This window comes from Solanum verrucosum, unplaced genomic scaffold (genome assembly GCF_900185275.1).
Source record: "Solanum verrucosum unplaced genomic scaffold, falcon-dt-bn FXZP01000277.1, whole genome shotgun sequence".
NCBI classification, from domain to species: Eukaryota; Viridiplantae; Streptophyta; class Magnoliopsida; order Solanales; family Solanaceae; genus Solanum; species Solanum verrucosum.
Window position 1 is genome coordinate 714,795 of NW_026019945.1, and position 26,738 is coordinate 741,532.

General features: G+C 33.5%; 2 protein-coding genes and 1 non-coding gene across 5 annotated transcripts; 1 reads left to right on the forward strand and 2 right to left on the reverse strand.

Moving 5' to 3' along the window:
• Positions 1–325: 325 nt before the first annotated feature.
• LOC125809473 (U6 spliceosomal RNA) lies at positions 326–428 on the forward strand. Its single transcript, XR_007441801.1, has one exon. It is a non-coding gene; the product is annotated as a U6 spliceosomal RNA (small nuclear RNA).
• Positions 429–10,617: 10,189 nt separating this feature from the next.
• On the reverse strand, positions 10,618–13,692 carry LOC125840455 (fructose-bisphosphate aldolase, cytoplasmic isozyme 1). Its single transcript, XM_049519453.1, has 4 exons — positions 13,582–13,692; positions 12,400–12,780; positions 11,828–12,129; positions 10,618–11,126 (listed from the first exon to the last, which is right to left on the reverse strand). Exons 1-4 carry the CDS (start codon positions 13,607–13,609, stop codon positions 10,764–10,766), a joined length of 1,074 nt encoding a protein of 357 aa, XP_049375410.1. The 5' UTR covers positions 13,610–13,692; the 3' UTR covers positions 10,618–10,763.
• A 632-nt stretch (positions 13,693–14,324) lies between these two features.
• LOC125840858 (uridine kinase-like protein 3) lies at positions 14,325–23,693 on the reverse strand. 3 transcript variants are annotated; one of them, XM_049519834.1, is made up of 15 exons: positions 23,568–23,679; positions 21,439–21,602; positions 20,474–20,565; positions 19,866–19,935; positions 19,297–19,415; positions 18,862–18,958; positions 18,136–18,215; positions 17,263–17,457; positions 17,045–17,128; positions 16,883–16,943; positions 16,118–16,178; positions 15,189–15,282; positions 15,028–15,100; positions 14,799–14,881; positions 14,325–14,677 (listed from the first exon to the last, which is right to left on the reverse strand). In XM_049519834.1, the coding sequence occupies exons 2-15, from the start codon at positions 21,584–21,586 to the stop codon at positions 14,528–14,530; spliced, it is 1,407 nt and encodes a 468-aa protein (XP_049375791.1). In that variant the 5' UTR covers positions 21,587–21,602; positions 23,568–23,679; the 3' UTR covers positions 14,325–14,527. The 3 variants fall into 3 exon arrangements, with proteins under 3 accessions (XP_049375791.1, XP_049375781.1, XP_049375783.1); XM_049519824.1 differs by adding an exon at positions 23,196–23,331 and having other exon boundaries at positions 14,325–14,881; positions 23,568–23,675; XM_049519826.1 differs by having other exon boundaries at positions 14,325–14,881; positions 23,568–23,693.
• Positions 23,694–26,738: the final 3,045 nt, after the last annotated feature.

Below are 26,738 nucleotides of genomic sequence, written 5' to 3' on the forward strand. Positions count from 1 at the left end.
TACTCAAAAAATGCACTACTTTTGGAGGATCTGATATGTACCCTCATTTTTGAAGAGTCCAAGCAACATAGTATGAGGCACTTTTATTGATACCTCTTTAGTATTTTGCTTTAAGGTTGCTATATATTTTTCTACAAAATGGCAGCCAGCTAACAAATGGAATATATTAAATCATCTCTGGTGGTTCAAAAGTAGCTGAGATAGCAAAGAAGGACATACAAGAAGCACCTAAGTAGTTACACAAATCACTTTTTCTTTTATACCTTTCTATTTCAATAATAAGTAGAAATAATTGCTCTATTCACAAATCTCTTGGACCTTGCCTGTCCCTTCGGGGAAATCTGATAAAATTGGAACGATACAAAGAAGATTAGCATGGCTCATGTGCAAGGATGACATGCACAAATCGAGAAATGGTCTTGGACCTAGCCTCAAACAAGACTTACAAAGGGGTAGATCAGTGCAAATATGTAGACAAAGTGATGCAGTCTGCATAACAGAACCTCTGCACTATCAAGAATGATTGACAGCAAATTTACAATGTCGTTGTAACTGAAATGGGATGACAAAAAAATGTCACAGAAGGCCTTGAAAGTTGCTACTATGTGTGCCTTATATAAGCAGTCACACTAGCTAGTAGCAATGGCAACAAAGAATATATATGTGATCAAAATTTCTCATGGAACTTCCACGAGTATTATGGACAATGCGGAGAAAATATGCAAAAGTGATGAAGATCTTTAGCACTACCAACAATGTTGAATGAATCTACCGCCATTGGAAAATGGTAGGTCAACAATGTTGATCTTTAGCAATACCAACAATGTTGAATGTTATGGATTTGTGATTGTTGTTATCTGGTTTGTGAGGTGAAATTCTACTTTGCTTGCACTTATAGAGGTCTAAATTTCAGTTATTGAGATGTAATTCATTAAATTTGTTTACTTTTTAAGTTAAAATCTTAATTATTCCACTTTTCATCATTATCAATTACCATCATCCTCAACTACAACCACCACCATATCGTCAATCACCTCAAACAACCATCACTATTACCGACTACTATTTACAATCATTACTACAATTGCAATCAATTACTATAAACAATCAACGTCATCAATCACTATGGTATATTCCTCAGTATAATTGACTATCACTATCATTCACCACAATTATCAGTTGTCACCAATAAAGTATAAAAATAAATACTCCATAAGCAAGGAAAAAGTAATAAAGAGAAATATCATAATTCCATCACACCAAATTAATTATTACTTAATAACATATTTAATAATACGATACAATAAATTAAAATTGTGTTTTTACATAGTGGTGCAATTTGGAGTAGGAGAATCATAAACGGGTCGGAGTAGGTGTAATAATTATTATTCTCCTTTTAATTAAAACACAAACGTATTACTATAAAATAATATTGTCTGTCTGATTAAAAGAATTTTAAAATTTAGTGAATCATAATAAAATAGCCACTTTTCCATCGGTCCTTACTCATCAAAATTGCTCCAATACAACAAAAAATAAATTAACAACTTTTAAAAGACTGTTTTTTTAAAAAACTATTTTAAATTGTTATTTTGTTTTTAAAATGGAATTTATTATTTAAATTAACTAAAGACAATTAAGTTATTGAATTTAAATTTATTATTTAACTTAACTGAAGATAATACAATTTAAGAATATTTGTGGTGCTGACAAATATCGTTTTTTTCTCTCTTTTTATATATAGATAGATAGATACATTCAAATCTGATTTATTTTTAATTTGTGCGTTTGTGCGTGCGCTTAGTGGGAAGAGGACGTGGAAAAGGCGATGGGTATGACAGTTTTTTTATAAAAAAAAAAAAATTAAATTATTGTGTCTTTTTGTTAACTGGTAGTTATTAATATATTTTTTTAATCTTGTAAACTAAACTTGTGTGTGTCCTTTTATTTTTACCTATTTTATTGTGTTTCATAAGGATTCCTATATTTAGAAAAGACTAGATGAGTCCCATTAGTAATTGGATTTGTAAATCATTATCTCATTCAAATAGGATTTGGAAAAAGAAAAAGGTTTATATATGATATTTTATTTATATAAACGGTATTGAAAAAATCAAGTATTTTTCTTTTTTATCATAATAAGAAACTATTTTGTTATTACGTTTATTGTGACAATGTCAATGGGAGTGTTCAAACATATTGCCCTTGGGTTGAAGAGTGTAGTATCAAATCATACAGCTTTTGGGGTTAATCGTGTTATTGCATTAACAACGAAGAGTGTATTATCAAATCATATTGGAGTGAATCCCAAATCGATTACTATGGCTCAGAGATACCTACATGGGTTGAAGAGTGTAGTATCAAATCACACCGCTTTTGGGGTTAATCGTGTTATTGCAATAACAGGGAAGAGTGTATTATCAAATCATAGTGTAGTGAATTCCAAATCGATCACTATGGCTCAGAGATACCGACATGGGTTAAAGAATGTAGTATCAAATCATACAGCTTTTGGGGTTAATCGTGTTATTGCAACAACAGGGAGGAGTGTATTTTCAAATCATATTGTCGTGAATCCGAAATCGATTACTATGGCTCAGAGATACCGACATGAAATTAGCATGGCCAAATCGGGTGGGTGTATTCACCGCAAATCGATCACTATGGCCATGGCGAAAGCGGGTGGGTGTATTGGTGGACGCGGATACATCACAATGGCTGGTTGGTGCCGTTGTTGTAGTGGGCTAAGCAATTTCATTTTTTTTATGCTAGGTATGCATATAATCGGAGATTTAATAGCGATTAAGCGGATGCATGCAAGGACGCAAGAATTAAAGCTACTCAGAAAGAAGTGAGAAGTGGGAACAAAGGCATACTGATACCTGCACGCCGTGAAGTACCTTAAAGGAGTATCGTTTTCAATAGCATAGATTTCTTTTTTTATCAATTGTCTACGAATTTATGTATGAATCTTTTCTTCTTAATCCTTTTTTCAATAACATAGACATATCTTAGCTTATTTTATGTTGTCTTTTTTAAAAATAAAATAAAAAAATCAATTGGGTATGAATTTATGTTTTTGGGGTATGTTGTTAAAACGATTCTCCAAAAATAATGCTATATTTTTACTCCTAAGCTACCCGATATCCCTAACCTACTAATCTGTCTAGAAAATATATAATCAATTTCCATTTATAAGACTTCGTTTGGTTTGAGGGATTGGGATAGGAATTTATTATCCCAACCAAACCAAACGATTCCTAAGGGTCTACTAATTCTAACCATGACGAATTTAACCAGACGATTGACTGTAACTAGAACTAGAAATTCTACAGTCTAAATGATCCAAGGATTGAATTTTGCTATATCTAAGTTGAACCATTATCTAGTTGTCTTATTTTGCTTGTTGTCAAGCCAACATTTCAGAATTTTTAATGATAATTTCCATGTATCCAAAGATGATGTTGAGAAGATGGGAAAATACTGCACCAAGGCAACAATTGTGTTATAATGATTTCATTGGAGTTCCATCTGTCGTTGATCTCGCATCTATGCATGATGCAATGAAGGAGCTTGGTAGTGATCCTGACAAGATCAATCCTTTGGCTGGTTCCTAGATTACTAAAAACCTCTTTTTCCTTGGGCAACATGCATGCTTGTTGTTCCTCCTGGTTCGTTCACCAGGTACCATCATGCCTTTTTCTTTAATCTAAGAAAATAAATGAAGAGATCGAGGCCCAAGTTCCATTAAGAGTAGTGTTGTTTCTAGATTTACGTTCTGCTTGCCACTTGTTCTTTGCTTTGAGATCATGCATGTATGCTTTCAACCTTTCCATAGGTTAATTTGGACGAGTAGTTTTCACCTGATTCGCTGGTTCTCTTAGACGCCGCCGGTAAGAAATCACTCGGATAAACCCTTATTTCTCTTTTATAGAATATTTACCTAATTATAATAGTGTGAAAGCTGAATTCTTTTTCTCCTGTTATATTGTACGCCAACTCCAAACACACCTTTTATATAACAAAATATAAAAAAAATTTAATAAACAGGAACACACAAAATCAGTAAAAAAAACATATAAGTTATTGTTATTACCCCACCCACAAGGGACAAAGCTAGAATTTCTTCACCGCATCATCAGATTCTGGTTTTGGTTGGGGTATCCTTTCAACTTTTCCTTCAGCAATGGTCTTTATGGTAGTGGCCGTGGGTTTTTGAAACGGAGGGAGTAACATGTATTATTTGAAGGAAAAAAAGATAAATATATTCTCGAACTATCGAAAATAATATACAAATATCCTTCGTTATACTATTTAGACACTAGAGCCCTTGCCGTCCAAAAAATGGAACATTTATGCCCTTCACTCTAACGGAATAACACGTGTCGTCATCCTTTGCATCTACCCTTATTATTCACCAAATTCTAAACCACGACCCAAATTAAAAAGGCCCACCCAAATAACCCCTAACCCAACCATTACTAACACCTAATAAAATACCCAAATTAACCAAAATACCCCCAAATTCTCTCTACCCACTCCAAAGCGGTGAATACTCGCCTTGATCCTCTGTTTTATTCTTCAAAAATCTCACGCAATTTCACCGACTACTTGTTTTATTTCCTCAAAAAACACAATGAACCCAAAATTGGTGTTGAAAGAAAGGGTAAGCATTTGATCTTGAATTCAAGTTCAAACATGAAGATGGGTGAGAAGAAGGTACGCAGGGGCGAATCTCGTGATGGAGTGGGTTAGAACTCAGATTTGAGTGGAGAAGAAGAAGATAACGTGATTGAGCAAGAAGATGAGGACGAATTAGAGGATGGGAGAAGCTAAGGTTTTAGAGAGCTAAACAATTTTAGCAACCATGGTTGTTCTTGCTAGGCTTCAAAGCTTAGCCAATAAAACTTCACTCAAAAATCTCATTCACCGCCATCTTCTCCGCCACGCCGCCACCGATGAAGATGATTTTATCGGAATCTGTCAGAAAAAAATCTCACTCGCCCAATGCGTGTAACAAACGTACCGCCGACACATGACGACTATTTTTATGGAATAGTTTTCTGGTCCACCGGCACAACAATACTAATCTTTCTAGAAATCTTCACACACAACATTCTCACCTTATACGCTCATCACTTCCAGCTCCGACGAACCACACATCCCATACTTGTACGGTTGTTACCGGAAATCGAAGGACTTTGATGATGTTTATGGAACCTACGATGATTCTGATGACGATGACTATGGCCGTCGTGGTGGCGGTCGTAGTGGTGGTTCCTATAGCTACACTTATACCGTGTGAAATTTGGACCCAAGTATCACTTTAATTTTGTTTTGCTAATCAAAGAAATTGTTTGGTTCACTTTTAAAAAAAGGGGTTAGGGGGTTATTTGGTTGGTTTTTTTTTTTTTTTAATTCAGGCGGGTTTTTTTTGTGGGTTTAGAATAAGGGTAGATGCACAGGATGATGACACATGTCCTTCCGTTAGAGTGAAGGACATAAATGAAGGGGTGTGCAAAAATCGAACCGAAAAAAGTGTTATTGGGTTTTTAATGGGCTTATAAAAAAAAGTTATTGGGTTATTGTTCGATATCGGTTTTTAATATTGGGTTATTGGGTAAATCGATAATCCAATAAGACTGTAATAATTTATTTCTTTACCCTTCCTAAATATTAAATATTAATGATTAATATATAACTATACACTATAACAATATCAAATTATTAGTATTCTACCCACTTCACACTACGCCGCTTTACTAGTCTTTATTGTTTACTCAAAACCTAAAGACTAAAGTAAGGGTTCTCAATTGTAGCTATTTGATTTTAGTTTTAGTCTTGTGAACTCTGTTATTTTAGTTTGTTATTGTAAGTTGTAGCTTTTGCAAGTTTGTAAAGGTTTGTAGTTTGATTAACATCAGAAATTTCATATTATTTTTTGCAGTGACATGTAATTACAACCTTCGTACTTAGAGAAGTGAGAAGTTATAAAATATTTTAAAGACATTTTCTTATTGGGTAAATCAAAAACCAAACCGATAATGACCAAAATCCGATAAATCGAAAACCGATAAAAAATATCTTATCGGTTTGTTATTGGGTTGACATATTTAAAAACCGAAAATCGATAAATTGAACCGATACTACATATAACCGACCGATGCACACCCCTACAAAAATGTTCCACTTTTTGGATGGCAGGGGCTTTAGTTTCTCAATAGTATAACGAAGGGTATTCGTATACCATTTTTGATAGTTCGGTGGTATATTTGTTCTTTTTTCCTCATTTTAATTTGAAAACTATGTACAAAGTACTAGAAATCTTAATTATTAACAACGTATTAACTCTTGAAATTCTATTTGTGCTATATATATTGGGACAAAGGAAGTAACCTATATTATTCAAAAATTACGTAAAAATACTATAATTTACAATAATTAATAACTTAAAATATATTAAAATCATAGCCCGTGCTAGCACTGACACTTGTGTTTAGTATATATATATATACTAGACAGGCCAGCACGGGCCCAACATGTTATTCACCTAAAATAGAAAAACTTGCATGAAAATCATCCTCCAAGACTTTTATAAATAGAGATACATTTTTGGTTTCGCTTCATCATTCCACCTAGGGGTGTTCACGATTTGGATAAAAACCGATCCAAACTGAGAAATCGAACCAAACCGATAAAATAAAACCGATTTTATATGGGTTAGATTTGGTTTGGTTTTAGATTTTTGAAAACTGATAGTATTTGATTTGGTTATGGTTTTATTCGAAAAAATCGAAGAAATAACCGAACCGAACCGGTGAATTATATACATATATTTTTATTAATATGCATACTTAATATATTGTTTTTTAAAACAATTTTAAAGATCTTATATTTTTTCATTAAAATTTATTTATAATTTACATATTGAAAGCAAAAATTTCTGAATTGATCATTTACATCAGGGGGAGACAACAAATCATCCATCTCCTTCCACACCAGCAGAGATTATGATCGAATCCAGCATCAAAGTGGTAAATTTTATTGAGTTCATTCGGTAACGAATCGATGTTCTTCCAAATTGTCTTGGTTCTTATTTACTGTTTTCATTTTTTCTCATTTTACAGGAATCGTCTTCTGCAACCATCAAAAACAAAGTGAATGTTACTCTACCTCTCAATGGGAACAAACGTAGTACTGCTGAAGAATAGGCAGCAAAGTTGCGTATTGGTTGGCATGCATGTGGCGTAATGTCACGTCCCGCCACTTCACAGTTCAGATTTGGCACCGGAATAAGGGGAAGAATCTAGAGTTGTGGAGAGGTTAAGTAGAACACTCTACAACTCCCTAGAGAATTTCCTAGAATTAGTAGAGAATTCTAGAATAACTTAGAAGCTTTAGAATTTCCTAGAATTAGTAGAGAATTCTAGAACATAGACTAAATTGTAAATTAGTAGGGACTTGTAAAGTAAGTATTATTTATACTTAGGCCCTTAGGAGATAGTATAAATAGAAGGTCCCCTCATTTGTAAGGCATCCAAACTTGAAGCAAGCTATCAACCAAGTTGTAAAGCATTCTCCAAGCAATACAAAAGCCTTCTTCCAAAATTTTCTAAGTCTTTCTTTGTATTCTCTTAGCGATCTAGCTTCAAAGGGATTACTTGAGCTTACAAGATCGTGAAAGATTCGTGAGTAAGTTGTCAAGTGCCGCACGAAACATTAACGAGAACTCTAAGTCTGTGACAGTAAGCACCATATTTCATAATAAGTTTTTTAACCTGAATGTTCATTTATTAATCATCACCATATTTCTTGTATTGCAGTTCTCTGTGTGTACAGGCATACAGAACAAGTCATGAAAAAGAAATCGAAGAAAAGTTTGCAAGGCTTCAAGAAGAAGTCAAAGACATAAAGAAGGTTAATGAGGAGAAAAGCCAAGAATTGAATTAGAATACCAACATTTGAAGATCAACCAATTTATTCAAGAAAGATACTACTTGGAGCGACTATCTCAAGAGACAAACAAAAAGATTTGATCATGGTTCAACTGAAAAACCCTCTGAATCGAGTCAAGCAAAAAGATCTGATGATCATGGTTCAACTGAAAAATCCTCTGAATCGAGACAACCAGAAAGCTCTGGACATGGTTCAATAGATAAGCCCTCTGAATCATGAATTATATGATGATATGAGAGAAGTAGGATGTCTCTGTTCTGTTTCACATTGATTTTTTGCCATTTACATAGAATTTCTTACTGATGATATGAGAGAAGTAGGATGTCTCTCTTTAGTTTCACATTGATATTTTGCCATTTACATAGAGTTTCTTACTGATGATATGAGAGAGAATTAGGATGTCTCTGTTCTGTTTCACATTGATTTTTTGCCATTTACATAGAGTTTCTTTTCAATAATAATCCTATTATTTTACAATTTTGTGTGATATAAACATTGTTTAGAGTCATCACCTTGTCAAATGTCCTTTTCAGAAGGATCTTTCCATAACTTTCAATTTGATTGTTATAGAACTGTCCATGAACAAAGTTTCATTTGGTCCAATAAAGGCAATATAGTCCAAATGTTTCTTTTACAAAACATAACAAATGACTATTCACCAATATTCATGTCTATGCAAATACTTTTATTATAATAGACATATTTTTTCATGAAAAATCACAATATTTTTAAGTGACACTTTTTCATAAAAGAACACAATTATTTTGAACAAGTATATATATAATTTGGTAGTTTCATACTAGTCACATCATATACTAGTAGTAAAGAAACTCAACAACCACAATACCAAATATACTCTAAGAATTTTGTGGGTCTAACATAATACAAAAGTATCATTGAATTTCATATCTTTTGCTCCAAAATTAAACTAGACACTAAGTCTAATTTTATCTTTGTCATAAGCAAAGAACCCCCCACATTTTAAACATAATCTCAAAAATATTTTTCAAGTATTTGAAAATAGTTTTTCCACATATGCTTTTTTCGACTGTCGAAATGTCATTGACAACATGAAACCTCTTTTGAACATACTATTCTACGAAAGAATTATAGTGCTTCAATTCTCTTTGACAATCTTTTCATAGTGTCAAAGTTCATTCCTAGAAGCACCTATTCCAGACACAAAATCACACACTTTTAAGTCATTGGTCTTTTTTTTTCGATCACAGTTAGACATACCACTTAGTATTTAGAATACTAACAATAAGGACAAAAAATTGTGTACAATTTGTTTTTAATGTAACAATGAAGTTTGCAGAAAACCAAAAGTACAACACTGACTTGTTAGGTGAAGTTTTCATATTCTTCAAACCAATTGCATAGTCCAATTTATTAAGAGTAGAAAACTATAAAAGATTTTAGTCTACAACAATCAAATTCACAAGGAGTACAAAACTACAAAAGTTTTTTTTCCTCCAAACAGAATAAAATATATTCTTAGATTATCAAATAGAAATGTTTTTCTTTTCAAATAGTCTTCCAACTATAACATTTTGACATACTATTTTATCAAACAAAAATATGCATATCTCATTCTGCAAACTAGTGAATTTTAAAGGCAACATTATTTGCCAAGGAAAATTCATTCAAAAAACATATGATTTGCAGAACTTTTTTCAAAGACACACATGATAAATATCAAAATTGTTAACCTTTAGAAACTATTTTCCTCCTTAGATAAATAATAAGAAGGTTACCTGGTGTAATATTTAACTGGAATACCACCAAACTTTCTGGTACATTCTCACTTAGACCTTGCTAAACAAGACACCGAATTCTGGAGAAGTAGTGCATTAATCTTCTACTTCCATGATTCGTTTCCCTTAATCAGTAGAACACAAGAAATACCAAGTATAATAATTTCCTTAAGATTGTTGTTCATGTTGTATTTCTAAGATACTTGGAACAAAACTTTGAAGAACTTAGTAAGTAACAACAAAGTTTAAAGAGCATTTTCAAAACTAGAAAATTAAAATCAATAGAGAAAATAGAACCAGAAACAAATTAGAAACAATATACAAAATATTTTTCTTAAAGAAGAAAATCGAGCCCACTGAATGCACAGTGTCCCCTTAAGGAAATTATTCCCCTCAGGTACCCAAGGTTAATGGAATATATCCTCCTAGAATAGAACGATCTTACTCACCGGTGTATCGGTACCTAAAACCACGGTGTCAGCGAACCACTCAACGACAGTAAAGTACACTTAAAATACTAGATTTAGTAGTAGTAGAAGAAGTCCAGAAAATTGGTTCTTAAAATGATAGGAAATCCCTCAATTTATAGAAAACAAAGGGTAGTGTGAAAAGGTTCTTACTGTGTCTTACCGGAAAGGTCACAAACCATTGAAAAAGTCACAATCTTTCGAAAAGGTCACAATCTTTCATAAAAGTCACAAATTTTCATAAAATTCACAATTTTTTATAAAAGTCGCAACTTTTCATAAAAGTCACAACTCTTCATAAATGTCGCAACTTTTCATCAAAGCGCAACTCTTCATAAAAGTCGCGACTCTTTATTTTCCATTCACACCTTTTAAAACCCAACATTTTTTTATATATAGTTTTTTTCTTTATTTTCTTGGTTAAGTGAATATAAACGTTGAACAACAATTTGCAAGAGTTACTTGTGGAAAGATGTCTGAAATTAAAAAGATTCAATTTTTAACATATATAGAAGTTATTAAAAGCAACACAAAAGCCAATAGTATATAACCTGTTATCATCAACTCCAAGTTTTGCCTTCTCCTAATATTTGTAACCTTTAACAAACAGACTCTCAGAAGCAGCACCACTTCCACTTCCACCAGTATACTTTCCAAGCGTTGCATCTGAATTAGCCTTGCACCTTGTCAAAAATGCCTCTTGAGCTGTGCCAACATTTTCTTTTTTTCCACCCCAAGTCTTGAGAGTACTTTGCTGAAGAGCTCTACCAAATGAAAATGACAGTGTCCATGGCTTAAGCACATCCAATTTGTTCATTGCATTTAAGTTCACTGTTGCCTCTTCCTCACTCTGTCCTCCTGATAAGAACACTATCCCTGGCACTGCTGGTGGCACGGTCCGGCGCAGGGCTGTGACCGTGTACTCTGCTATTACTTCTGCTGCAACCTAAGATAACGAACGAGGACGGGTGTCAGATGTGTGGGTTGGAATATATCAAGTCGTCCAAAATTTTCTCTAAGATCAAGATGAGCATGTTAAGTTGAATTAAACAATGAGGTACACATTACACTTCCTTGAGGTGCGGCCCTTCCTCGGATTCTGTGTGAACATGGGATGCTTTGTGCATCGGGCTGCTCTTTTTTTATTAAATCAAACTTACGAAAACATTTTCTTTTATTTATCATGACAATGAACCAAACTCATATAAAATTATCTCCTTTTTTCGTACTTTTTGATGAGTTTTCTAATGGATAATCCAATCAACTCCATATATAGGCCCCTCAAATTGGTCCTGACTTCTAGATGTGATAATTTGAACTATACTCATATTAACCTACATATGAATATACACATTCCAACTAGTTCAAACTTGAATGGATTAGACGAGTTATATTTTAATCAGTCCAATTTGATTAAACTATCTACATTTCTTTTGCAAAAAAGACTTGCACTAATGCAAACTTGCTACAACTTATGTTGCTCAGACTCTTCAAAAATGTTGTCGGGTGCAAATCACCATCCTCTAGAAGTAGTGCATGGTTGATGGTACTGAAGAATCCGAGCACCATAGGCTACAACAGGTTAAAAATACATTAACAATATAAAAATCTTTTACGCTCTCCGTGTGTATAACTTAAATTACTTACCTTTGGGCTATCAGAGCCAGGGGTGACCATGTTGGGCTTCAAAAGTGTTCCTTCAAGAAGAACATGCTGGTCATTGAGTGCCTTATAAACAGCAGCAAGAACAGTTTCAGTAGCAGCTGCACATTTCTTGATATCATGATTTCCATCAGTCAGAATTTCTGGCTCCACAATTGGCACTAGTCCATTTTCTTGGCAAATTATCGCATAACGAGCTAGCCCCTGAGCATTTTGCTGAATGGACAATTCTGAAGGCTCAGTAGCCCCAATTTTCAACACAGCTCTCCACTTGGCAAAACGAGCACCTTGTCCAGACATAATGTAGTTAAATAATTAAACTTCTGTTCCCTCTAACAGCATAGGATTTTAAATAAGATCGTCTGCAATCAAACGAACCCTAATAGTCTAAGTAGCTAGCCTCCAGAAACATAACATATCGACTAGGAAAAGTAAACAGTAAATTATTGTAGCTATTTCTGTAAAGATCCCTTTCACATGCACGTGAGAGAGCGTGTTGAAACATAGCATAACAAAATAAGTGCACATGATCACACAAATTAGATCAACATACACACCTGCTTTGTAGTACTGTGCACAACGTGCACCCAACGAGTCGAGCCCTTGAGTTGTCGTCTCGCCATTGGTCCCGGCCAATTCCACTGTGCCCTTGTCCACCTTAATCCCAGGAACAACATTGTTCTCTTGAAGAAGTTCCACAAATGGCTTTCCATCAGAAGTATTTTGGTAAAGTGTTTCTTCAAAGAGAATAACACCAGAGAGGTAAGGAAGAGCATTTGGTGAAGTGAAAAGGAGTTCACGAAGTGCTTGACGATTTGCTTCAATGTTTTCAACATTAATGCTTGATAAACGTTTTCCAATAGTGCCAGTACTTTCATCTGCTGCCAAAATACCTTTCCCTGGTGTTGCTATGTACTTGGCATTCTTGATAAGTTCCTCTGCATTAATATATATCATGATAATTAGAGTTCAAATTCTACCGATAGGAAGGTATATATGAATATAATAAACTAGCACATAACATAACTTTAGCTTATGACCTATATAGGTAGTAGCCAAGTGTTGTCGTATTTTATGTGCGAGAGTAATCTCTTATTCTTCACTGCATGCATATTACTACTTGTTGTCTCATTGTTTTGTATATCTTGTTATTTTACTGTCATATTGTTCTTGCAAAAGTAAGGCCGATAGGATAAGGTATGGGTACATCCTACCATCTACCCCACGTATGTTGTTATTGTATATATACATATATATTATCTGTCTACTTAAAAGATGATTACAAGTAAACGCAATTAAATTTGTTAGTTACCCTAAAAAAAAAATAAGGCTATTACATCCTAGTATATATGCTACAATTGACAGTGTAAAAATTGAAATCAAAATATATACTTTACATATATAAGTTGGCTATATATGCATGACAACATATGTACCACGTACTATGTAAAATACACATTCTCACGTACCTTAAAGAACCGTTACTGCCTTGCATGCTGGCTAGCAAAATATGTGCGTACTTATTTGCCAAGACCAACTCTTTTTTTATATAGGATTTAGAAAAACCACAAATAATATATGAATTCACGTAAATTCAATAATATTTAACTAAACTCTATATATCAAAAGTAAAAATTCACTAAATATGAATAAATATTTGATCGTGAACTCAGTAAATATTATATTGATTATAGAAATCCATAAAGTTTAAATCTTGAATAACGTGAAGAGAAGTTTACCAGCATATTTTCCCACAAAGGCAGACATGGTTGTGCTAAAAGGATAATGCTTTGGATAAAGCTAAGGAAGCAGCCAACTGAAAAAGGACGAGAACCCAAAAAGCTAGAAACCCAATCTATATAGTAAATGACTTGGAAGGGATATTCCTAATATGATGATCCAATTCTTGACACGTGTCAATAGATTAGCCCAACAAAGATTATCGTCCTCTCTAACTAAAAATGAGTGAACTACATAAAATACTGCCAAACGTCTCCTTTCTATTTGTGTGAGGCAAAAAATATTGTGAGGAGTTGATGCCTCATCTCTAATATTTTGTTTCTTTTCTCACATTTATGATATAGAACCCAAAAAACAATCATCTTAATCTGTGGATGGCTCTCTCAAATGTAAGAAGTTTAGACTCTGAATTCATATAGAAAAGTCCCACATTGAAATAAAACGATACGATTTCCGTACACAAGGCTTCAACCAAATATACATCTCAAATGTAACAAGTTGTTCCATAGTTCGTTTTGTTACACAAGGAACTATGATCGGAGCAGTCAATATAATGGAACTTGTATACACTCTGGATTCGAGCAAAGAAGTTCCACGGAAAGTGCTCCTATTTCTGGACTCGTACCTGAGATACGAGACCTTTGATTAAAGGTGGAGGAATACTACCACTCTGCCACAACCTTAAGTAGTATACTCTCATTTTCTAATAACATATATGCATAGTTTAAAGGACTTGATAGTGTAGAGTGAAAAAAGAAATCACGTTTATAAGGCTTGTATACTCAAAAATGCTTCAAAATGTCCATTTATCCGTTACACAAGTGTTTTCATCATGCTCATCTTACTCTTTTCTTTTAAAAGATCGTTAAAAAAATTTGAATTGGAATTGAACGTTACATCTCCCATTATGTGATTGCGGGGTATGGAGGGGCCACAACTCTTCGTTTAGTCATCGTCTGTGCCAAAATATCGATCACCAAATTCACCCATCCCAGGAATAACACGAAAATCGTCATTCAGACCAATTTCTATCTCAGATGTCACAATCTTTATTCTTGGAAACCGCTTGCACACCACATGTACTCCTTGAGGTGCCTAGTTTTAAAGAAAAACAGTTATTATTCAAGAACTCCGTTGCAAATTGAACACCACAAGTAGTAGTTGCAGAAAGTTGGAAGGAATGCAATGCCTGTACTGGATAATTCAGTGAACTTACAGAAATGAGATTGAGGAATAAAATGTTGGACTCTGGGACACCCTTCTTCAGCAGTAATGAAATAGCTTGAACAGCTGAATTCCCTGTGTATAGACATATAACAAGCTTTGCTCACGTAAACTTTTGATAAGAATTATCGTAAAATCTTGATGATGTAGTTCATCCACGCCTAGTGTGGATGAAGCGCGTGGTCAGTTATCTGATATCCAGAGCACTCTTAAAAACTAACCTGTTCCGAGGATGGGATCCAACAGCAGGACATGTCTCTCTGCAATATCTAGTGGTAGTTTCTCATAGATCAGCTGCATCATTTAACAAAATGCTTTAAATTTAACATAAGGAGCGCAAAAGGCAATATAATGACTCAGGAGGACCCTGCAGATTGCTGACCTGCTGACCGTTGTCACCCTCTCGATGGATCAGGATCTTGCCAATCTTGATACCTTTACAACATGCTCGCAAGGCATTCTCCATGCTCTCTCCACTGTGCATAATTAGAAATTTTTATTGGTTAACAAACAAAATACAGCAATTCGATCACTTTGGTGAAGGCGGAGAAGACACAAACAAACACTTGTTAATTGGATTCTCTACTTAGAACATCGGATGATTATTAAGCGAGTGTCCTGCCATGTAACAAGTATTTATCCTAAAAAATGCAAATGAAGTTTCTCCATGATGAATATGCTTCTGAGATAAGAGACTGTCATTTGTTATCTTCAGTTTTAATCACTAACATGATGCTCTCTCTCCACTGTGCATAATTAGAAATTTTTATGGTTAACAAACAAAATACAGCAATTCGATCACTTTGGTGAAGGCGGAGAAGACACAAACAAACACTTGTTAATTGGATTCTCTACTTAAAACATCGGATGATTATTAAGCGAGTGTCCTGCCATGTAACAAGTATTTATCCTGAAAAATGCAAATGAAGTTTCTCCATGATGAATATGCTTCTGAGATAAGAGACTGTCATTTGTTATCTTCAGTTTTAATCACTAACATGATGCTCCATGTGAAAGCTTTAAACATATATATCAGAGCCTCACACATGCACAGACCATTGCATTCGATCTACTAAACGAGCCAAGTTTGGGACATAATATACCAATAGAATAAGTGAACAACATAGGCCTTAAGGACATGGACAACCATACAATCAATCAGTAAATGGTAATGAAGGTTACCAAACTACATGCACCAACATATATACACGCATACGACACCATTACAAAGATCAGAAAGTCCTTAAATGCTCTAAAGCAATTATCACTACCATACAAGTAAAGCAAGGGAAATGCCAATGACAAACTCACCTTCTAATTACTGAAACACCACATAACCTCTTACAAAAATCAACACCACTGTAAACAGATCCTGCACCCACAAGAAATATATCTCATTAAGAATTTATTTCTGCTCGTTGAAGCAGTTCCCACTCACCTGGGTATATAGAAAAAGATTAAAGTCCACGAAGAAACAAAAGTTGCATAAAACCCACACCTAGAATCCCAGACAATATAACTTTAGAATAAAATGCTAAAATCATGATTCAAGTATTGAAATTGACCAAAATGAAGTACTTCATTTTTTCTAACTGCTATAGGATCAGTAATGTTTATGATGCCTTACATATACAATTCAACAACTCTACTAATTCAAACTGTAGAAGAAAATATCTTTGCGGGAAAGTAGTGTCTTCAACAATAACCCTAAGGGAAGTTTAAAGTTAATACTGTAAGCAATACTATCTTGTGATATCCCAATAATACAGTAACCAGTGTCATATTTTGACCAATAAAGTAACATTAGTCGTAATGCACTGATGCGTTATAATGCCTAAGCTTTTTCCAGTTACAATTCAGCCATTTTTTCTTGGTATCAGTCGTGACTTCAGAAACCATGGCCAAGTATCATAATTGTATCCACACTCTCACCTGTCCTAAGAAGATCACCATTAAGCCTGATCTTTGGACCTAATGTCAATAACCTTACTATATAAAATGTAGTAATGGAAGACGATCTGAATAAGATTTCTAAATACAAGGGCATGATTTTAACCAATTACAGTTGCAGCTTACCAGTTGGAGTCAACACCTGCTTTTCCGTAAATGGCAGATGTCCTAAACCATGTTCAACAACCTGGTTCAAGTGAAGATGAATCTAGTTGATAAGCTAAAAAAGGATTCACTTTCACTGACTGGTTGAGAAAAATAGGATAACCAGTAAAGCAATGTACTTACCAATCGAATTAATCTATCAGCATAAAATACAAAGTCATGTTTAGTTGTATGACCATCCCGTATAAGTGTATGCATGCCACGTATCTAAATGAAAAAATTACCAATCTTTAGGAGCACATGGAATGGATCTTGAACAAAGCAAATCAATTTCAAGAAAAACAGAAAAACAGGTAAACAGGGACAAGTAATATCTTAAATTTCGAAGATAAAAATAGTACCTGGAAAGTTGATTGAATGACATATAAGTTAGGATATATTTTACAAAGATCATGTTGACCAAGTTTTGTCCGAATATGTTGCACAATCAAATCAATAGCAACATGATTGTCTCCACCTCGGGGAATGATAACGTCAGCATACTTCTTTGTAGGAAGAATGAAGTCATCAAAAGCAGCTTTCACAAACTTAGAGTACTGCATCAAAGATTAAAACACATTATTAGTGAAAACCAAACACTTAGGCATAACAATCATGCTAAATTTCATATGACAATCAACTTCAAAAATGCAATTAGAAACTTGATGAAGTTTGAACAGCCAGTTTTGAGAAGGCAATTAAGTTGAGATGGAAGTTGAATCATCAGTTAAAGAAAAAATGGTTTTTATTGAGCTTATTAGCAAAAAGGCAATTTTAGAAACTCGTAATGGAAGTTTCACAGACATGAACTGAGAAAGGAAACAGGAAAAAAGAAACTTAGAGCCTGTTTGGATTGGCTTATTAAGGTGCTTTAAAGCTAAAATAATAGCCTTTAAGCAGTTAGGGTAAAAATAAAAGAAGTGCCTTTTAAGCACTTGTTTTTAAGCTAAAAGAACAAAAAATAAGCCAAAAGTCAGAAGTTAGAAATCCTAACTTATGACTTTTGGCTTATAAGACCAAATTTCCAACAGGTTCGTAGTCATCAAGTCACTGATCTTCGTCAAAAACAAAATGCAATATGTTTTTTGACAAAATTTTAAATTTTTTTTTTTTTTGACAAAACAAAATGCAATATGTTGGAAGAGTAAGAAACTCAAGAAATGCTTTTATCAAATATCTGTCAAATTTGAGTGAAAGATTCCCACTTTTCAAATAAGCCTGAAAGTTTTCCTAACCTGATCAAGCACCACACTAATATCTCTTCCCTTTTCAGCTGTGTCACGTCTTATTCTCCTCGCGAGACGTACATCGGCATCTGCACTGAAAATTTAAGCTGATGAAACCACACAAGTAGAAGACCCAACATAAAGCACTGTCCAGTAGACATGGAAGGATACAACATGCTCGTGTGTCAAGGACTAAAGCAGAACATCATCTATTTTTACGATAGCTGAAATCAACAGTTTTAAGGAACAGATATTTTAAAACAAATACAACAAAAACAAAAATATTTCAGAAGCTTGAGTGGAAGCACTCACTAATATGAGTTGGAGTGAATTTTTGGTTCAGTCTTTCAAGATTATCTGTTTTGATGAAGCCCTTGCACCACTCTTACATGGGATGGATATTCATGCAGTATAGCAGTGTTCTAATGTGTTCTAATCTCTGGGAAGTTCTTTTTTCAGAAATCATATTTCTTTTTAAGACCAAAAAAAGGACGAGCTCCATATTATTCTTTAATATTTGGTTTTAATTTATTAGAGGGAAAATCGAATCTTTTCGACGATAGAGGAGAAACCTTAGAAGGAAAAATATTCAAGTAAAAGAATACTATATGAGATGACTACTAGAACACTATTCTGATCTTTTCTCTTGTACATCATGGTCACATGTCAATGAGAAGGAACAACTCATGCCACAACAATAATAAAGGAACATCAAAAGAAAGGAGATGAAAGAACCTGTATCAACAAATATCTTCATATTCATCAGATCTCGGACACGTGGATCGTGAAAGATGAGTATGCCTTCCAAGATTATAACATCTGAAGGATTGACCTACCAAGTAAAATAAAGAAGGTGAATTGGCACTAATGGAGAATTCTGAAAAAAAGACAGCTACAATTCGAAATGCAGGCAATTGCGTGTGTCTCCACCTATATATCCAGCTGTCTGTCTAGAGACGTATGTGTTTTCTGTGTCATTGGAATCCAATCCCTCTTTCTTCCTTTTAAATATTTTTAGATAAGGTATTAAATTGGAAGAAAGAAATTGTGCAAAAAGATGAGGGAGTTTAAATGTTGACTAAGATAAACAGAAACTGAAGTATTCTTTAGAAAGTTGGATGACGTATGCAATAAAATGAAACAAAATAAAATCATGCTATGAAGATTTACCCTTCGAAGAGGGAATACGTCATTTTTGTAACTCTTATAATCATATTTTGGAATATCCACTGCTTGCCCCTGCTTCAATTCCTCCACCACACACAACAATTTTTCTGTGTCAAATGCATCTGAACAATAAGAAAGAGAATCATGAAACTTACAGCAAACATTATCTTATAACATGTAGCTGATATTTAATAATTCAAACAAATGACATAAAAATATTAAACAATTTAAAAGAGTTTACACATGTATGAACATTATAAATCAAAACTCAACCACCAGAAATTATCATCGTTAATTAAAAAGGATTTCCAATAAAATTGAGGACAGTTACGAGCCACAGGTCTTGAACACATAAACATACTTCTTTGAAGCTGTACAAGAGAGTCCAATTTCAATTCATAAATATTTTTATTGGCAAATGCAAGAATGATTTTGAGAAGAAAAAAATGACACATGTAGACTATAGTGATGCTTTTTCCTAAAAGTAATACGAAGTATCATTTTCTATCTGGGAAATTAAACCATAAACAATTGAGACTGAATTTAACTCAAATAAAATGGACTAGACTAACCAGGATGGTCAAAGTTGTACTCATGAACTTTTGTTAGTTCTTCAGGAGTCAAAGTATGATAAAAAGAATCCTGCAAATTCAAACTCGGGTTAGATAAATCAGAGAATGAATTTGTGCAAACAAAAATATAGAAATGTAGCATTTACGACTTGTTAAATAGAAATATCATTCTGAATCCTCTAAAGCCGTATTTTTTCCCACAACTTCTGTTGGGAACATCTCACATGAAGACCAATAAAAGTAGTAATTCAACCAAAAAGTTCTTATTGATCTTTAAAGATAGATGAAATATAAGTTTAGTTTATTAGTTTAAAATTATCAAAAATTGAGGGGGGAATATGCAGAAAAAAACACCTAGAGAAAATTGAGATATAGAAGACCCTAGCTAACCAATCATCTTATCAAGAAGAAACAAGAAAGAGGAGCTATAAACACATTGTAAATAGTTATAGATTCAATAGGAAGAGATAAGAGAATGAAGGCAGCTAAAAAAGCTGTATGGAGAAGATCATGATACTATCTGTTCATACTAAGTATGATTTAGCTGTAAGCTTAAACTTGTTCATCAAAATAAAGAAAAGACTTTTTTCCGGTCCGAAGAAACCCACCTGGTTAACTAGTACAACTCGCTGATCACGAAGCTGCTCAATAATTAAATCACAAACTGTTGTCTTGCCAGATGCAGCACCTCCAGCAACGCCTGCCGGTGAGACATATTTTATGAGCATGATTAAGAAAATGTGTACCAAGTAAAAGAAATACCAATTGCATTTACAGCCTTGAATCTGATGGAAAAGAAATTAGCTCATCAAAAGATTAAGTTGAAAAATTGCTTGAAGTTTTATGATTCAACTGAAAAGCCAGATAATCAATTTTCATCACCACCCATATTCCTGACACACTTCCTGAGAAGGAAAATCATAAACTGCTCTATTGACCAAGAATGTGCATACAAAAACAATTGAACCAACTCCATTGACATGTTCTGAACAGTACGCAAAAAGAAGGATTGAGTGCAAAATCTATATTGAGAATTTTCTTTACACATACTCAGCATAATCAATTTTGAGCTAACTTCATGTGAAAAAGCAGCCAGAATCCATTGTCCAAGAAAGATTCCCACAAAGTTCTAAGCCAAACCAGATAGCCAACTAAATCACTTACAAGAAGGCAAAATAACAGACTAGATTTCAACGCCGCTCAAGATTGCAGCCCCTTGCCATCCCGACGTTATATGCATTCATGAATGCTCTACCATATTTTTAAATTTTAACATTCATATTGAAGCGAACACTATCATTTGATGTACACATGATGAAAGCTTGAAAAACTATAGTTAGTTTCTTAAGCTAACATATCCTTTGCTCTGGGAATCATCAAAAATGAACATCACAAAGAAACATTCCAAGAATAGCGGAGGAGAACAACAATTGAGTTGTTATTGAGATGAAAAAAAACGTCTTTTTTTTTTTCAATCTTTGCAATTGCAAAAGTGAATTGACAATGTTGAAGACCCTTAATAAAAAAACAATGCTCAGGTGACAGCAAGAGAGATACCACTGTGAATACATACCAATGATGAAGGGTTGCCTATGAACACTATCATCTATAGAGGTTGTTGGTTGCTCAATTTCTGGAGTACGTGGCTGCTCCATATGGAATCCAGAATAATGAACTCCTGATGACGCTTCTATCAAATCATCAACTGCATTTGAACCCATCTGTTGGTTTTAAGCTCTGCATTTAAGTTACCAACAATCAGTGTGGACTACAAGCTTCTATAAAAGATAAATACCAATATCACAAATTGGAATCCAGATGGTTAGTAATATACTAATATCAGAAATTTTTCTCTTTTTCTTTTTTCAATTTTAAAGCATGATTGAAATGGTGGGCAAGCCTGAGCAGTGTCCTGGCCTGTTGCCTATGCATTTCGAGTAAGAATATCACGTCTTTCTCATCATAACAGTGTTACTCTATGTAAAACTTCATTTAGTTATTTATAAATTATATTTTCTTGATACCTACAGTACAAGCTGCAACGACAATTATGCTTCTCTGACACATTTATGTCTGAATCATGCTATATGTGTACAAGAGGGAAGCTAAGAATCAAAGAGATAAAAGTTTAGCAGACACATTAAACATCTAGGCTTGTTGGCTTATCTTGGTGCCGAGGCAAACACCTTCAAAAGTTATGGCCCAAGCATTAAAAAGGAATTAGTTTATGTCTCTGAGAAAGCTAATTCTGCAAAAGAATCCACTCATATTGGCCTACCATGGTATCTTGTCAGACTGACTCAGTTGGATATCAAGACACTGAAGTTCATCATTCATGATTCCTTGATATTTAAGTATGCATAAGTAAGACAATGTGTATAGGAAAATGATCAAGTTTGCAATGGTGGAGCTAGTTTTTTTTTGACAAGGGAACTCGCAGCCCTGCTCCAATTAGCTCACCAATCACACAAGAGAGGTAAACTGCACTAGGGAAGCCCCATGCAATGAGTTTCACCAAGAAAGCATGCAGGGGGGTTCGAACCTAAGACCCTCATTTGGGAGATCACTCGCTCAACCAACTCGGTCATCATTGTGGGTTGGCTAGGAATTTATATAAGGATATTTGAAAAGATTATGGAATGCCATAGTTGATATTCTAATTTGGAACTTGTTGCGTTCCCACATCGAGTGGAATGTGGAACGTCGGTCTCCTTACATGATTTTAGGCAATTCTAACCTCATGTGCTAGCTTGTGCACACCTCGACTATTCCACCGGTTACCCACCCATACAAGTACCCCGTAACTCATCCCACCAAAGCTTAGGCAAATGCGAAGAAATCACCTAGTAGTTTTTGTTTCCACTAAAATTTGAACCTAGGACCTCAAGATTCTCTACCCACTTCATAGACCACTAGGCTACACCCTTGAGTGCAAGGGAATGTAACACTACATAATGCATATCTCCAGATAGAGAATTATATAATGTCGCAAGCCACAGTTTAGCTCACTAACATTAGCTCAAACACCCCAACTATATTCCAAAAACCATCAACCCCTGCACCATCACTTTCTTTCCTTCAACTCCAACCTCTAACCCATCAGATTCGCGTACTATTTAAGTTCCCACAAAATAATATGTGACAATCTGAATCCTAAATGGATATGCATCAAGACGCAGCAACCTACTCGTATATACGACATGGAACATGATCTGCTACATCGTTTGAGTAATATAATTCATAGATCTTAATAAGTCTAGACGATAGCAAGTTAGCACAACCACAGCTTCTAGTACATCTCCTAGTAAATTTATATAATCTATCTCTCACCTAAATAGATAAACATGACATTGCTGCATCCTACTTCAAACTCGTAAAACATCACACTATAACTCACTGCACCGTTAGCCTCAGCTCACACATCCACGATCCTCCACCATAACCAAACATCCCCGACGTTACCAAGCTAGGAGAGACAGGAAATAGCACAATCATCAAATTAAACTAAAAATCAAAAAAACTCTAGAAACAATCAAATTAATCAACAAATACGGATTATAGATCGTAAAACAAACTTTCTAGATTCAAAATTGAACTGAACAATAAACATAAACAGCTCGTAACAACTGAAAAACATAAATTGCTAACGTGAATGCAGATTTACAGAATAAAAGTATATATATAAAAGAAGATTGATGATACCTGAAGTTTGTTTGTTCGTTCTAAATTTGGGGAAGATTTATTTGAGATTTGAAATCAGTTGGAGAAGAAGAAAGAGAGATACAATGAACAGTTGTATGTATTTATGAGTAGTGTGTGTATGTAAATTGTGGGATTCGTCAGGGACATGAATTTATAGAGAGGAGTGGAAAGAGGTAACTTCTTCTCTATTTAAGACTATGGGCTTGGTATTTAGGTGATATTACAGGTTCGCCCACTGTTTTTTTTTTTTTTGAGAGTTTAATTAACATTCTTTGGTACCTTAATTATTTATTAATTCTTAATAAGAATGTATTATCGAGAGTTAAAAGTCAAGTTCTATTGTGGGGTAGTTAGATCGACTATATTATACAAGATTGAGTGTTGGCGTAAAGGAATAGCCTTGCGAAGACGAATGTAACATAAATGAGGATGTTTAGATAGATGTGTGATTATAAAAGGAGAGACAAAATTAGAAATGAACATATACGGGACAAAGTAAGAGTGACTTCTATGGTGGAGAAGATACGGAAAGCGAAGCTGAAATGACGCGGGAATGTGAAGAGGGGAAGCACAAATACCTCAGTGAGGAGGTGCGAAAAGATGGTCGCAATAGGTCTGGAGATAGGTAAAAATAGAATAAGGATGAATTGGAGAAACGTGATTAAACAAGACATGATATATTTTCAGCATGCCGAGAACATAATCCTATATAAAGGAAAAATTCGTATTACTTACTCAATAAAAGGTATAAATAGTCTCATTAGTCGCTGCTTTATTATCTGAATTAATAGGAGGATCTCAATTCTCAGCATATAAAAAATCGTTAAATGATGTATTTCACTCATATAAAGTGAATGCTAAATTTGTGTGATGATAAAAACTAATTAAAAAAATTAGGATTAATCTCATTATTTTCTTATCCTTTTCCCTTTTGTAGGTTTAATATACTTATAAAAATTATTTAAATATTTACATTAAAAAAAATTAAATTATAGATTAATTACTAATTCAAAATTATATAAATCGAGTATAGAATATTATAAACGATGGAGGTTACACGTTTGCACCGAGTGGGATGTGGGGCCCAACTCCGGCGATATCGACTCTGGACCAAAGTCTCACCTTATTGTAATTTGGTGAATCTACCTAAAACCCCTTGCAAAAACTTATAAATGCACTAAGGTCCCTAATTTAGAAAGAAGTTTATTTTTTAATCATTTGGTACTTGGTCCCGCATTAAAGCCTAATAAATTTGAATTCACGCATTAAAATATTCTTTTTTAGAGATGACGATTCCAACAAAATTTATTTCATACACCGCTCGAATCTAAGAAATTTGAAAAAAAATGAAGGAATTTCAACTATCTCACCACAAATCATGTTGATAAACAAATATGGTAAAGATTTATCTAACCTATAAAGCATATTTAACATTGATGAATATTCAATGAAATGTAGTAAAAATAGAGTACTTGATATTGTGGTTAGCTATGTGTTTAGTTTCTTAAGGAAATAAGTTTGTTTGCTACTAAGAGAATTTAGTCTTGTCATTTAAATTGTTTTCATTAAGATATTAATAATATTTGATTTATTATTTTAATTTTATTCCGTATATAATAAATTAATAATAGTAGAATCCCGCTCAACTTCGGCAAGTATTATTTCTTTTCTGTTGAAAAAAAATACTAAAGAAGTAAAATATATAAATAAAAATACTGTAAATAAAAAGGACAAAAAGAAGTAATCAAGTAGCTATAATAATTAAATACTATTACTCGATTAACGAGAGAAAATGACGTGGCGCTGCATATTCTTCATGAAATTTATCAAGCGCCGTATGATGGCACTCAATTATTTTTTACCATATAGACACATTAACGGGTCGTTTGGTAGAGTGTATTAGGAAAAATAACGCATGCATTAGCATTGTGTATTACTAGTACCTTGTTTGGTACTCTTTTCCAACCTATGTATAACTAATGCTTGCATTAGTTATACACTTTATTGTGTATTAAGGTGTGTATTGTTAATACCATGAATTTCTAGGTATTAGCAATGCAATGGTTTTAATGCATGCATTAGATTAACTAATGACAAAACTACCCTCTAATAATAATAATAATAATTTATTATTATTATTATTATTAATAATAATTATTATTATTTTTGTAAAAGAATGTGGGGGTATTTTTGTAAACAAATATTTTTTTAATAGTCTTTATACAAGGCTTGTTATTTCCAATATATCAAACCAAACAATGTATAAGAAATAATGCAAGCATAACTAATGCAAGCATTACTAATGCATGCATTACTAATACATCATATTCAGCATTATTCTTAAAATATATTATCTACTTTAATTATACTTCATTAATTTGTTTTACTCCCTCCATTCACTTTTATTTGTCACTTATTTTTAAAATAGATTTTTATTTTTACTTGTCACTTTGACATATCAAGAAAAGGAGTTCTGAATTTAGTGGATTTAAACATGTGACGTAAAAAGTCGAAATTAAGGAATCGATAAAGAAAGAAAGATGCATGTTTTTTAAACAGACTAATTAAAAGAAAATCAGAATAAACAAAGAAACGGAGGAATTAGTATCCTTAAACCTATTTCAATTGACGTTAATATATATAATTAAAGGGAAATACATATTTGTTAAGGGTAGGAGATTTCAACTATCTCATCATAAATCATGTTAGTTAAACAAAGGGATAAAGGTCTGAAAAATATCCTAACTTTGGCCGAAATTGTTGTTACGATACCAAACTTTAATGAGGACCTATTACCTCCAGACTATTTAATATTGTATTTTAAACATATATATTTGTCCACGTGGACATAAAAACACAATGCATAATTATAAATAGTAATGTTGTCCACGTGGGCACATATATACCTTTAAAATACACTATTAAATAGTTCAGGGGGGTAAAAGGTCCTCTATAAAGTTTGGTATCATAACAACAATTTCGGCCAAAGTTAAGGTATTTTTCAGACCCTTATCCCTTAAAAAAATAGGTTAAGATTCATATAATTTAAAGCGTATTTATTACTGAATATTGATGAAATGTATATTAAATAAGAAAGTACATATTATTGTGATTAAAATATGTATTTAGTTTGTTTAAGGAAATTAGTTTGTTTGCTAGCAAAGAGAATTT